Below are 14989 nucleotides of genomic sequence, written 5' to 3'. Positions count from 1 at the left end.
GGATGGGCTATTTACAGATGAGCTATGTACAGGTGCAGTGATCTGTGAGCTGCTCTGACAGCTGGTGCTTAAAGCTAGTGAGGGAGGTAAGTCTCCAGCTTCAGAGATTTTTGCAGATTGTTCCAGTCATTGGCTGCAGAGAACTGGAAGGAGAGGCGGCCAAAGGAAGAATTGGTTTTGGGGGTGACCAGTGAGATATACCTGAGCGCGTGCTACTTTATATTTTGATTGAATGTGGATTCATTCCACAGATGGAAAACAATACAGGAATTACTGATTGTACAATTTTACTATGAATCAAAGGGATACATCCATCGTAAATTGACCCCTCCAGTCAAAACAAAATAAAACAGTCAAACTATACATTTCCAGCCAAAATAACTCCAGGTGGAAGGTCACAAAACAAACCTGTGCACTAGCAGAGATACTGTATATAATGACGAGATGCTCTTGTCTCCGCACTAACTGGCGCGAAGGCAGACGGTTTGCTTATCGGTCTCATTGTTGACCCTGTTTAAATTAAGTTCGGTCTGCTTATCGCTGTATTACCGCGGGGACAGATTTTGACGGGAATGGACCCTCTCGCTTCGTTTCTTCCTCTCTAGCACTAGTCTACTTGGTCAGCTGACTGCAAAACATCTGACAAGGGTAGAACCAGTCTCGACAGATTGACACCCTGGTTATCCAATTATTATTCGCATTTTATGTACATCGTCCAATTAGATTCGGAGGTGGTTCAAGAGCAGGGTTTTCGGCGAAAGGGAAACATAGGGGACCCGAAGATCTAAAGGATAAGGGAGAATTTTACAACACACTCTCGGATATGCAAGTAACATTGGCATAATTGATGCATTTAAACTGTATTTTACGTTTTTATCGGCGGTGTGGAAGGATCTGTCGGTAAAAGCAGGACTGCATAAAACTAATAGGGTGAGGGGGGGATTGGGGAAGCGAGAGTTGTTGGGTCAAAATGTCGATTCAGTACGAAGTGGAACCATTGGCAGACAGTTACGGGGTTGCGGACTCGTTTCCAAAAGATTTTGGCTATGGAGAAGAGGAGGCCGACATCGAGGATAGCCCAACTCCATCTGACAGCAAACCTAGAATTCTGTTAATGGGTTTGCGAAGAAGTGGCAAGTCGTCAATACAGAAGGTAGGAAGCGATGTCGGCGGGCATGATTCATCTGTCTTTACATAACGCCTTATTTTAGTTCAATCAGCAACTATAGCTATCATCACCAGTTGAGATGGCTTGCTAACATTGCCACAACTTCTAAACATTCCTGAGGTTAATATAGTAACATGCATCCATTCTGAACGCCAGACTTTACTGCTATGTGAAAGACCAGTTGTCATCCTGGTCTGAATAGCAAGTTACTGCTACATGACAAGCAAGCAAACACTTTAGTATAGCTAGCATCAACAGAGATGGTCTGGTTTAAAAACTCCGTGGTGTCTTCTAGGCAGTGGTGTAAAGTACTTAAGTAAAAATAATTTGTTTCTAAAGTAGTTTTTCTTTGTGGTATCTGTAGTTTACTATTTATATTCTGGAGAACTTTTACCTTACTACATTCCTAAAGAAAATAATGTACTTTTTACTCCATGCATTTGCCCTGACACCCAGAAGTACTCGTTACATTTTGCATGGCTAGCAGGACAGGAAAATGATCCAATTCACGTACTTATCAAGAGAACATCCTTGGTCATCCCTATTGCCTCTGATCTGGTGGACTCACTAAACACATGCTTACATTTTTACATTTTAGTCATTTAGCAGACGCTCTTATCCAGAGCGACTTACAGTAGTGAATGCATAAATTTTTTTTCTCCATACTGGTCCCCCGTGGGAATCGAACCCACAACCCTGGCGTTGCAAACACCATGCTCTACCAACTGAGCCACACGGGATGACATGCTTCATTTGTAAATGTTGTCTGAGTGTTGGCATGTGCATCTGGCTATCCGTAAATAAAAAATAAAGGTTTTAAATGGTGCCATCTGGTTTGTTTAATATAGGGAATTTGAGATGATTTATACTTGCAATTCTTAAGTATATTTTAGCAATTACATTTACTTTTGCTTCTTAAGTATATTTAAAACAAAATACTTTTACACTTTTACTCAAGTAGTATTTTACTGGGTGACTTTCACGTTAAACGTTACTTGAGTAATTTTCAATTAAGGTATCTTTACTTTTACTCAAGTATGACAATTGGGTACTTTTTCCACCACTGTTTCTAGGGAGGTTCAGCCAACTATTTCAATTGATGTTAGCCAGTGAGCTAGCTAGTTGGTTCAGCTAACGAGTTCAAACAATATACAATTAATTCAACCGTATGTAAAATAAACGTTTGCTAGGTTACTTGTTAATCATTAATCAGGTGAAAGCATGTTTCTTGCTCGGCACTCGTGTGTGCGTGCGCGCGGTGTGATCACTTGTATGGATTTGGCACGTGACTATCTGCCTGTCTAATCTATTTTCTGGCGTTCCAGATCTTGTCAGACACTCGCATTCAACATTATGTTGCTAAACAACCTCACTCATGACAGCAGAGCTACAGCCACACGCCATACATTTTACAAGGCATATCATCACTTATATGGTTCAATAAGTATGCTCTTTCCAGGAAAATGCAATTCATTCTAGATGCACCATATAACTTGACTCATTAGAGTAAACATTTCCCATCCCTGTTTGCCAGTTTTAGATGTAGTTGTTTTGTAGCAGACTTTTTGGCGTGCTTGTTAAGATGTTGGGGGCAATGCCTTCACCCATTTGATACAGGGAGGAAGAAATCATGTAACTTGAAAGTATTTCTGCTTCAGTAGTAGAAGATACAAGACTCACAACACATAACGTATTAAAGAGACTTTCTGGTACTTTTGCATACTTTTTAGCCAGTATTTCTGAACGTAGCCCACCCTGTGGTGGCAAATTGAGGTAAAACAGTAATTCTGCTCATATATTATGCATGTATGAACTACACCTTGACACATCCAGCCCAAGGCGAGAGGTTGAAAAAAAAGATATAATACTTTTAGTCTCAAGTACCAGAGCATGTCTTTTAAGGGCGCCAAACTATTTAGTTACATGGTTTACTTGTGTTCTTCTCATTTTCATTCATAGGCTATGGTTGTGCAGTGCTACACTGTTGTTGAAGGCCCATCTAAATCCATGACCCTAAGTGCTGAGCCACAGAGTACGTTCTTCCCTTAAGCCTCTTGCTAGTTCAGAAACATGTGATTTGGCTTTTTCCTCTGGTAGTAGTGACCCCAGTTACTACTACAAACTCTCAAAATGGAGTCTCTCTTTGGTATTTTGAGAAGGAAGCAGTAGGTCTAGGTGTGGTCATTTTGTCTTAACAGCACTATGTCTAATTTCCTTTTTCAGGTGGTATTCCACAAAATGTCTCCTAACGAGACGTTGTTCCTGGAGAGCACCAACAAGATCTACAAGGACGACATCTCCAGTAGCTCGTTTGTCAACTTCCAGATCTGGGACTTCCCGGGGCAAGTGGACTTCTTCGACCCCACCTTTGACTACGAGATGATTTTCAGAGGCACGGGTGCTTTGATATTCGTCATTGACGCACAGGTGAAAAGATTGAGTGGAAACGTGTATTAAAAACACAATGGTTGACTGACTTACTGACATGTTGAACACCATAATTGATAAATGTCTGATCTCATAGAAATAGAATTACTAGAAAGGGAAAAAGTCCTCAGACCACAGCATTTGAACAGAATACTCATGTCATCGGTAATGTCTGAACCTGTTCTATGGTCTTTAAATTAAATGAAATGTATTCAAACTGACTAAACTGTATAGTTTATAAACTTAATTTGTGTTTATAGAGAAGTGGATGATATAAGTGTGGGCTAGACTACTTCTACTCTGCAGCACAGGATAAGCTTCTCATGTTGAAACGTTAAATGACCCACCGCTTCAAAGACAATTGATTGTCACAGACGTTTTCCGAAGACAGTGCACATTGTTATCCTAACTGCTGGAACAAAGTGATCTTAACCATGATCTAAATCAAAGCTAATTTTATCAGGGAGGCCACCGTTTATCTCAATTTAATGACCACATTGAAAGGAGTTACCAGTGTCACTACGTTTTCTATTTTTCTGGGTTGTGTTTAGTAGAGCAGGCAAAGAAAAATGCTTTCAAACATTTTTCAACGGAATACGAAATTGAGCGTTTCTCATTGGACGTGTCCAGGTAGTCCCTCCTTGTTTCACTCCATTTTCTTCCGTTTGGTACCTAATGAACTAGGGGTGTGAACGTTAAAACGTTTAAATGAAATTGGGATCCTTAACGTTAAAAAAATCCCTAACCGAAAATCGCTGTATTTTTTTTGTACATTTATGTTTTACTTAGATGCACAAAGTAACAGCATAGTAGGTCACTTTCTGCAACAACTAGGAGGGTTGAAGCGCGAGGATCAACTTCTCTGCTGTTTTGGTGCCCTTGCTACCTCGCTGTGAACAGCGTGAAGCGAACCCGTGCACATGTGCGTATACTGTGTGTGACTGTGAGAGCGAACTGTTGCATCTGGCTCAATATCATAGCCTTTTCATTGATGATAGGCCCTGCTTTACTGAAGTTGTGAGACATTGCAAGCTAAGAAATTGTGAGATACAGCTTTTAATTACCGATAGATCGGCCAAGTGCACAGTTCTGTCTGTCTGGTGGCCGACCTGCCTATATTGTGCCCTTCTCTCCATCCCTCGCTAGCACGCTATGAAAGATGCTTGTATTTTCGGAAGTATGGCATCTAATCAGCCTCCTCCGTTCCAAAAACGCTGAGTCTTAGGAGTGGATTCGTAGCTGAATCGAATATTGACACTCAGAAAAGGGGAGTCGACACCAGGAGTCGATGTGGATGGAGTCAAGGAATAAATTATTTTGGAGTCGACTATCCACCACTACGTCATCAGATTAACAGTTCGTAAAAAATCGAATCAAATTTTATTTGTCACATACACATGGTTAGATGTTATTGCGAGTGTATGCTTGTGCTTCTAGTTCCGACCATGCAGTAATATCTAACAAGTAATCTAACCTAACAATTTCACAACTACCTTATACACACAAGTGTAAAGGAATAATGCAAATATGTACATAAAAATATATGAATGAGTGATGGCCGAACGGCATAGGCAAGATGCAGTAGATGGTATAGAGTACAGTATATACATATGAGATGAGTAATATAGGGTATGTAAACATTATATAAAGTGGCATTGTTTAAAGTGGCTAGTGATAAATTGATTACATCAATTTTTCCATTATTAAACTGGCTAGAGTTGAGTCAGTATGTTGGCAGCAGCCACTCAATGTTAGTGATGGCTGTTTAACAGTCTGATGGCCTTGAGATAGAAGCTGTTTTTCCAGTCTCTTGGTTCCCGCTTTGATGCACCTGTACTGACCTCGCCTTCTGGATGATAGTGGGGTGAACAGGCAGTGGCTCGGGTGGTTGTTGTCCTTGATGATCGTTTTGGCCTTCCTGTGACATCGGGTGGTGTAGGTGTCCTGGAGGGCAGGTAGTTTACCCCCAGTAATGCGTTGTACAGACCTCACTACCCTCTGGAGAGCCTTACGTTTATGGGCGGAGCAGCTGCCGTGCCAGGCAGTGATTCAGCCCGACAGGATGCTCTCGATTGTGCAGCTGTAAAAGTTTGAGTGTTTTTGGTGGCAAGCCGAATTTCTTCAGCCTCCTGAGGTTGAAGAGGCGCTGCTGCGCCTTCTTCACCACGCTGTCTGTGTGGGTGGACCATTTCAGTTTGTCCGTGATGTGTACGCCGAGGAACTTAAAACTTTCCACCCAGCCGTGAAGTCCTGTGTGGCAACACTTTGAGAAGGAAATGCAAACTTTGCATGGTGGAATTGAGGTACAGTTTTTAAATTTTTTTTTATTATTTTTAATTGCGTTAACTTCTCAGGGCTACGTGGAACGCTACCGTCCCACCCACGGTTCACACTATTCAACAGCCAGTGAAAAATCAGAGCACCAAATTCAAAACAACAATGTCATAATTCAAAGTTCTCAAACATACAACTATTTTACACCATTTTAAAGATAAACCTCTCCTTAATCCAACCACATTGTCCGATTTCAAAAAGGCTTTACGGCGAAAGCATAAAGTTAGATTATGTTAGGACAGTGCCAACACAAGAAAAACCACACAGCCATTTTCCAAGCAGGAGAGGGGTCACAAAAACCATAAATACAGCTAAAATTAAGCACTAACCTTTGAAGATTTTCATCAGATGACACTCCTGGGACTCAATGTTACACAATACATGTATGTTTTGTTTGATAAAGTTCATATTTATATCCAAAAACCCCATTTTTACATTGGCGCGTGATGTTCAGAAAATTATTTTTCCTACAAAACTGCCGGTGAATCAGCACAACAATTTACAAAAATACTCATCATAAACGTTGAAAAAATATTAAACTGTTATTCAAAGAATTATAGATAAACATCTCCTGAATGCAACCGCTGTGACAGATTTCAAAAAAGCTTCACGGGGAAAGCACACTTTGAAATAATCTGAGTACGGCGCTCAGAAAAATACATCATATAATACAGATACCCGCCATTTTGGAGTTATCTAAAATCATAAATCGCATTATAAATATTAACTTACCTTTGATGATCTTCATCAGAAGGCACTTCCAGGAATTCCCAGGTCCACAATAAATGTTGTTTTGTTCGATAAAGTCCATAATTTATGTCCAAATACCTCCTTGTTGTTTGCGCATTCAGTAAGCTACTCCAAATGTAGGAAGCGCGCTGAAAATTTCACTACGAAAAGTAAAATAAAGTTCAATTTACGTTCGTTGAAACATGTCAAACGTTGTATAGCATCAATCTTTAGGGCCTTTTTAACATCAATAATATTCCAACTGGATGATTCCAATGTCTTGAAAAATGTTATGGAACACAGCTACCTCATCACGTGAATGCACGCCACTAAACTCATTTCATTTTCTGAGTCACCAACTTCCCGGCCTTCTTGTTCGCTCTCTGTTCACCGCAAAAGGCTGAAAGAAGGTTCTAAAGACTGTTGACATCTAGTGGAAGCTGTAGGAAGTGCAAAATGAACCCTAAGTCACTGTGTGTTAGATGGGCAATGACTTGAAAAGACTACAAGCATCAGATTTCCCACTTCCTGGTTGGATTTTTCTCAGGGTTTTGCTTGCCATATGAGTTCTGTTATACTCACAGACATCATGCAAAATTCATTTAGAAACTTCAGAGTGTTTTCTATCCAAATCTACTAATAATATGCAAATATTTGACTCTGGGCCCGAGTATTAGGCAGTTTACTCTGGGCACGCTTTTCATCCGAAATCGAAAATACTGCCCCCTATACCTTGACAAGTTAATGAACCCCCCCTATTTTTTTCTTTTGCATTTTAAACATTAAGAAATATTGTCCGTTTGTCACATTCCTATAACCCGGAACAGGACACCGTGTCCACATTGCTGGTGTTTTCTCTCAACCTTAATAATAAGGTTGTTAATCCACCCTAAATCACTGTTTATCATAGGAATTGGTCTTAAATAACTATTTTTTTTGTAAACAAATGTTTAATTTTGTTGTTTGTAAGGTTGGTAGCAATGTGAAAATTGTTGCGCAAATCTGTTGCAGCTCTAGTCAACTACAAAACCCACAATGTAGTACTCTCTCTGGGCAGGCTAGCTGGCTAGCTAGCTAGCAAACATAGCTACACACAATAATACCAAAGTCAATATCAGCATGTGAAGTAGCTAGCTGTTAAAATTGCCTAAAACGGCACTATCAATTTAGGAGTCTCTCACCGAGTTCGCCTCTCCCCAGAGTGAGTACAGAGTACGTTGCTATAGCAATAATGGCCCTTTCCCACGTTTCCAACAGACACACAGGGCAGGGCGCATTGTAATATAGTACTTGAAGGAGGAACTGCGTTGAATAAATTTGGTTCACTGTTTGGATTGAGCACATCTAAGCGAAAAAAAACACTATACTTTGTCATGACGATTTTTAAATGTATGTGTTCTAGATGAGCATGCCCATACCATCTATTGGTTGATTTGGTGATCTGGAGTGCAGGTAGGCCGAATTGTTTTAAAAGTTTTATGAAATGTCAGTGTGTTATCCCATATCTCCAGTGACGAGAACCATGTAGCTATGACGCGTTCCTACACGATTTCCTGATTTCAGACGGACCACTTAGAAGTTAAATCATGGGGGAAATTGTTATTTTACCCACTGATAGAACATAGGCTTTCACCAAATTGACAGGAGTTTCATGATATTTCTTTCTGTGGGTTGATTATCCCGTTAATGTTGTCAATTATCTGTGAGGTATAACTAGGTTGTAACTAATTAACGTGTCCTAGGTGTTGTATGTCCAACAAACCTACTGTATCCTTTTGGCAGTTTATTAAGATTTTTCCAGTTAAGTTAAATTTAGGAAGTGTTTGTACAAGCCACTGTACTGAGGCGGAGTGACACTCCATATCTCACTAGCGTTCAGTATCTCTCAGTGCAGATGCAGAATTCGCAGGGAAATAAATTGGCAAGCTTGCGCAACACATCCAATGTTGCCACTCATTTTTGCAGTGGGACTTTGAGATTTTGCAATCTGAAGTATTATGATGGTTATGTTGATCTTTGATTGCTTTAATCTAAAAAGTTGCCTAATTCTCCAGGAATTCTGGCTAACTCTCCCCACCACTGGGACTGTAACAAGTAGGCTATATTGGCATAGGGGATTGCGTTATGCATGTTGGATAGTATGGATGTGGAAATGTGCATGCAGGCAGCAAGATGCATGTAGTCTACTTTTTAGGCACACTTGTACACTACTTTGTTTTAAGCCACCTTTTCTATGTCTCTCGGTCTGTCTCTGTTTGTGCGTGTGTTCTTCTTTGATCTTCCTTCTGCCCAGGATGACTATGTGGAGGCATTGGGCAGACTCCACCTCACCGTGTCGCGGGCCTACAGGGTCAACCCTGAGATTAACTTTGAGGTGTTCATCCACAAAGTGGACGGCCTCTCCGACGACCACAAGATCGAGACCCAGAGGGACATCCACCAGAGAGCCAACGACGACCTGGCAGACGCCAGCTTAGAGAAGCTTCACCTCAGGTAGATCCACAGACACTCACCCTCAAAGGGATAGTTCAGAAAATGTAACCATCCCTTTAATCCTCCCCTTTGAGCTTACAGTATGCCAAGGGAAAAGCATTGAAAGCCTACAGAAAGAGCAGCTACACTAAACTAATTAGCCTTCTCAGTTTATTACCTTTCTATTGTTGGTTAGTATTCTATTGTAGGCCTAATTCTCTTTTTTTCTACTGTTCAACCCAGCAATGAGTTCAGTTGATGTGCATTTGACTAAAATGTTAGCAGTTTTAGCATTGGTCAGCCATCTTTTTTTCACAACATAAGCTAGTCATCTGTGCTGCCAAGTAATTTCTTGTGGCCTCTTGTAACTTTGATTATTTTCTAAATAGCATGATTGGTTTTGGAATATGGCTGAAATCTGACTGAATCAAATCACACTTGCGATTCACTGATGTTAATACAGTGAAAATAGATTCAGGTAATTTTGTGTTAGTGTTAGCCTAGCTGTTATAACGCTCTCACTTTGCATTAGGAATGTTGGCCAGTTTATTTAGGCTTGTAAAAGATTGGGTTCCCAGAAATGACTTGCCTTACACAACACATGGATGAAAATATTTGCCGCGATGTGGGGCAAAACACGTCCCTTGTTTTGGTCCAACGTTTGACTGTGAGTGGGGCAGTAACATATTAATGACAAGCACACTTGTCAGTGTGTGGTCCTGGATCATAGGGTTTGCTTGTATACTTCCAGCGCGGGGTTGTCATACTCCGAGCATTACTGTCAGATTCCACCCCGGCCTCTTAATGAACAAACACCACAGCAAGTGTTCATGGTGCAAACTGTATGTTAAAGGATCAGAAGGATTACATGTAGCCTATATATCATGTACCGTTGCGCTTATACTGCCTTCAATGTTTGCTATATTCTCTTTTGAAATTGAAACTATAGCCTCAAATTTGAATTCTACTGAAATGGTTGTTTTCGATGGGGATATCATCACATGCCCTGATGATAATTTCCCAGATATTGGCCTAGGCCCTTTAAACATTAATGACACTGAGCCTAGCGAGTCGTTTTATGAAAAGACAAACCGGTTCAAACAAGCTCTGCAGATTTTCAGTACTAGGTTTTTCAATCGGCTGTGTGCTTTTCCTTTCTTGAGATGTAGGCCTATTTTATGAAAGGTGAGGTTGCTGTTGGTGCACGCCAGACAGTTGGATCAATGGTGGATTTATAGTGAAGCTGGGAGGAGGAATGTCATGTTGAGTTGAGTTGTGATGTGTTCCGTTCTCTGCACTGCAAAGGCATCTCTGTGCGAAGTCTTGGTTAGAACTGCAGTCTCTAAAGTTTCCCAATTTTCTATTTGGGACAATGAAGTTACAATCACTACTATTATTTATAGAATTCTTTAAAATGTTACGCTACCTTAATGCTTTTGTAATACGTTGCTAATATTTTCAATTCTGCAGTTGGACTGTCCCAAAATGTATCATCATGGTCATTATTAAGTGATAGCTTATCTTTGGGTTTTTAAAGCTGAGAAATGCTTTCCGTTTCTAATGTTCCCTGCTGTTTTGTGATATGATCCAGTTTCACTTTGTGTTTTTTACTTGAACTACAGCGCACAAGGAACTAAGTTATCAAATCAGTCCTAACCTGTGCAAACCTATAGCTAACTTCCCTTTCTTTTAAATATCTTTCAGTTTCTATTTGACAAGTATCTATGACCACTCAATATTCGAGGCCTTCAGCAAAGTGGTTCAGAAGCTTATCCCACAGCTGCCAACACTGGAAAACCTTCTAAACATCTTTATATCCGTAAGTACCAAATTCCCTCTTGATTTAGTTCTCGCTGTTTGATTTGAATGTTTTTTTTGCATTTCTTTCATTTGTTTTACCTGGGTTGTGTTCATTAGTGTACACCATAACAAAACATTTTTTTCAACGGAAAACAGTTAGTAATGTTTCTCATTGGACGAGTTCAGCTAGTCCCACCCTGCTAGTTGGCTGTACCTGCACCAAAACTCCAGTATTTTTCATATCTTGTTATAAAATGATTGCCGTCATACAATACATAGGCTACCGCATATTATGCACGGAGAAAAACATGGGGGGAAAAACAGATTTAAGATGTCTTTGGTACTTAATTGGTATAGCCTATACTCTAGTAATCACCTTTGAGTGTGGACTGTATTATTATGCATACTGGATGGACTGGTTACCTTATGCTGCGCTCCAAACTGCTGTTGAGTCTGGGAGAGAACGTATAGGTCTAGGCGATGCTGTTGGTTCGTTGATTGTGCAGGGCGACTTAGTTAGCCTACAATTTATAGTGCATTTGTATAGCCTAGTAATAGGGAATTGTTTTCTATTTTCCAAATCAATAGGCTGACACTACCTTAAGGTACAGACTAGCTCACCACTGTGCGTTTCCTTCTCCTCCCCTCTCTCCTTCATTCTTTTCTCCAGGTGCAGAGAGAGTGACTGTCAGCTTAATGAAATATGTTTTGAAAACATCTTACTATCGATGTTCCCGAACAGATTTCACTTGGGTTTCCCAAATGAAGCACTGGGTAGCTGCAGTAACAGGGTCGGAGAGCCCATGGCATACAGAGGATGCTTGCTCCTCAAACAGTGGTTGATGCAGTGTGTAATGACCAGACTAGCCTAACCGGCATAATTATAAAAACAAACTGCCGGGAAAGCGTCCTCCGTTCGTTATTCGAGTGCATCCCCTGTTCCTGCCCATTTCATAATGGGGCATCATGCAGCCCATATATACACGTTTTGATTTCTAAGATATTCTAAGGTTTGTATACATTCACAACTAAAGTTGCCAAATAACTCTGAATCTAGCATATAAGACCTGTTCCAAATGATCACTTTTTTTACGCTCAACATGGCCACTTCATATGCGTACTCGCTTTGGAATGGGAAAAAATATCCTTCCTGTTTTATTCAGCTAAGTTCAATTATATTCTTTTTCGTATTAAATCAAATGATGGCACGGGACTTATAAGCATATCTTGTCTGCTAAATGAACAAGTCTACTGCCTATGGCATGGCACATAGCCAGATAACATACAGTAGGCCAACTCACATTATGTTCTTCTGAAATACATGTTCTTCATATCGTAATGTTTCTTTAGACCTGCCAAAAATAAATAATGGATTTATTGTGAGGGTGTATATTAAGTTGATTTATTAGACTTTTTAAAATGTAGGTGTTCCAAAGGCGCTCATCAGTGGCTTGTATGTGTGCATGTCTGGAGATGCTAAACGTGTTTCTGTTAATTATCAGTCGATTACCGCGGGACCGGAAATCTTTTGCATTCCAATAACCGTCTGACAAAATTTCATGCACGCCACAGCCCTAACCATGAGGTCCCTGGCAATTACCAGCCCTAGCAGAAATGGTGTCTGGTGTGTGACTTACATTGTGACGTGTGTCATCATCATCGTCAGCCCTGATGACTCTTTCATGCACCGCTTTTATGGTTGTTGTATAATACCAACCTTCCAGACCCCAAAATCTCTTAAATCCCGGTCAAAATACGTTTTTCATTGGTAAATAAAATGTATTGTTTTACTTCGTAGTTCAATAATTCATTTGGAAACCCTTGCTTTTGACATGACCTGAAAGAAAGCTCTGAGAGATTTCTGCCAAGCTTGCTTTTAGAAGTACCAAATGGACACTTATGGCGTTTCTCTGCCCTTCCTCCCCTATACCCATATTCCCCTCATCTCCCTTTTCCCCTTCTTCCATCCTCAGAACTCGGGCATAGAGAAGGCCTTTCTGTTTGACGTGGTCAGTAAGATCTACATCGCCACAGACAGCAGTCCGGTGGACATGCAGTCTTATGAGCTGTGCTGTGACATGATCGATGTGGTTATAGATGTCTCCTGCATCTATGGGTAAGTCCTCTAGAACTGAATTCCTGTCAGATATGTATAGTTTACAGCTGTGTGCGTGCATGTGTTTGTGGTCATTTTTGGGACAACACTTTACTTCAAGCTGACCGGTATAAAATCATACTTTTACTCCTTGTTATAAGCATGTATGAGGCTTTTAATGTCTCATTATAAAGTTTGATATGTTAGGTCTCTCTATCGAACACATTTTCAATTTGAATAAGTTCCTTAAGTTGACTGTTCTATTTTGTGTGTGTTATTCCAGTCTGAAGGAGGACGGCAGTGGTAGTGCCTACGACAAGGAGTCCATGGCCATCATCAAGCTGAACAACACCACAGTCCTTTACCTGAAAGAGGTCACCAAGTTCCTGGCATTGGTCTGCATCCTCCGAGAGGAGAGCTTTGAGCGCAAAGGCAAGCCATCCACCCCAGCACTTCCTCATTACTGCATTAAGCAGTCTCTCGATCAAGTGTGACTTCACGCCCACAAGCACAACATTCAGACAGATGTCAATGGAAGAGTGGCACAGTCTTATTTAAGGAAGTAATCATGTCTTGAGTCTCTTGAATTTCAAGCTTCTCAGGCGGTAGCACACATATATAAGTGGTTCGTTTTTCTTTGCCATTGTTTTTGTAAATGTTCTTCACACAGGGCGTTATTGGTTTATCTTGATAGGTAATCGGCTGAGTGACGTTCAAAGTCTCTAAGATCACAGAAGTGACAATATATTCATACCCTTCTCTCATTGACAAGTATCTCTCCCCAGGTTTGATAGACTACAACTTCCACTGTTTCCGGAAGGCCATCCACGAGGTGTTTGAGGTGGGCGTTTCCACACTGTGGACGGGCTCCCAGGCGGCCGGCACGCCCTGCACCAAGGCTGTGACACTCAACGGCACGCCCCGGAGCACTGTCTAAACACAAATAGACAGACGGAGAGAGGATAGGAAAGGACAGAAAGATAGAAAATAAAGATGGGGAGGGATCGTGCGGAAAAGACTAATGGATTGGGGTTTTCAGTAAACCAATCATAAATCTCGCACCCAGATCCTAGAAATCACAGGAAGAGGACTAGAGCTAAAAATTCAAATGAAGAGTCAGGGCTGAAACCGATGCTCAGAGGGTAAGGAGGACTGCGAGCTTACAAAGCTAGGATGGAAGGGAAACTAAATGCAGAGATACTAGGAACATTCGTACATTTTCGTGTGAATGCAAGGTATTGTTTTCCGCTGTTCGTCACTCTTTGCCACGAGTAAAAACAGCTAAATGAAAGTCCAACAGGATTGGTATACGTAAGCAAAAGCGTATTTGGCATTTTGGGAACTTTCAGTGAGATAGGCCTCACGTGCTGCAAGTCCCAAGAGACCTGAGGAAGCTTGGTAATATCGTTGTCTGTTTTAGCTGCTGGTTCATCCATGTGAAGAAGTACTTCAAAAAATATATATAAACGTTGATGTAACCCTCGATAAGGAGAAGAAACTGCAAAGGCTGTAACGGGGATCAGTATAGTTGTGTAACCCTGTGCAGACTTATGGGTCGAAGTCTCTAAGAAATGCTTGGTGTTTATCCAAAATGCACATGGTAACACTTTCTCAAGGCCTTATTTAGATAGAAAGCTTGCAACAGGCAAGCTCAATCACTACTCACTCGTCTGTATGCTGCCCAAGACTTTGCTTCTGGTTTCATTAATTCTGAAGAAAACAGGGTTCCTCAGAGTGCAAAAGGGATTGTAGTGTCCACTTTTTCTGCTTCTGTTCTGCGTGTGTGTGTGTCTGGAAAAGAGGATAGTTGGTGATTATGGATTCATGACTGCCCCATGTTGATTTGCCAGTGCAGGCCCTATGCTCAAAGTTGCTGTAGTGTCATACTGTATAATGCTATGCCATGTTGGAAAACTGAGCTAAAAAATAAACCTGTTACCAGCGGTTTGATCAGTGATGCTTAT

General features: G+C 40.9%; 1 protein-coding gene across 1 annotated transcript; it reads left to right on the top strand.

Moving 5' to 3' along the window:
• Positions 1 to 737: 737 nt before the first annotated feature.
• On the top strand, positions 738 to 14973 carry LOC115176944 (ras-related GTP-binding protein C). The gene is made up of 7 exons (XM_029737363.1): positions 738 to 1153; positions 3392 to 3595; positions 8952 to 9151; positions 10835 to 10949; positions 12904 to 13046; positions 13309 to 13457; positions 13811 to 14973. Exons 1-7 carry the CDS (start codon positions 971 to 973, stop codon positions 13960 to 13962), a joined length of 1146 nt encoding a protein of 381 aa, XP_029593223.1. The 5' UTR covers positions 738 to 970; the 3' UTR covers positions 13963 to 14973.
• Positions 14974 to 14989: the final 16 nt, after the last annotated feature.

This window comes from Salmo trutta, chromosome 3, assembly GCF_901001165.1.
Source record: "Salmo trutta chromosome 3, fSalTru1.1, whole genome shotgun sequence".
Classification (NCBI taxonomy): Eukaryota; Metazoa; Chordata; class Actinopteri; order Salmoniformes; family Salmonidae; genus Salmo; species Salmo trutta.
Note: the sequence above shows the minus strand (reverse complement) of the source record. Positions and strands in the feature narration are given on the sequence as shown.

Excerpts from the sequence above, each read along its gene's own strand:
- LOC115176944 (XM_029737363.1), top strand. The coding sequence starts at position 971 with ATGTCGATTCAGTACGAAGTGGAACCATTGGCAGACAGTTACGGGGTT. Across the intron at positions 1,154-3,391 it reads GCAAGTCGTCAATACAGAAG|GTGGTATTCCACAAAATGTC; the intron begins GTAGGAAGCGAT and ends TTCCTTTTTCAG. Across the intron at positions 10,950-12,903 it reads TTCTAAACATCTTTATATCC|AACTCGGGCATAGAGAAGGC; the intron begins GTAAGTACCAAA and ends TTCCATCCTCAG.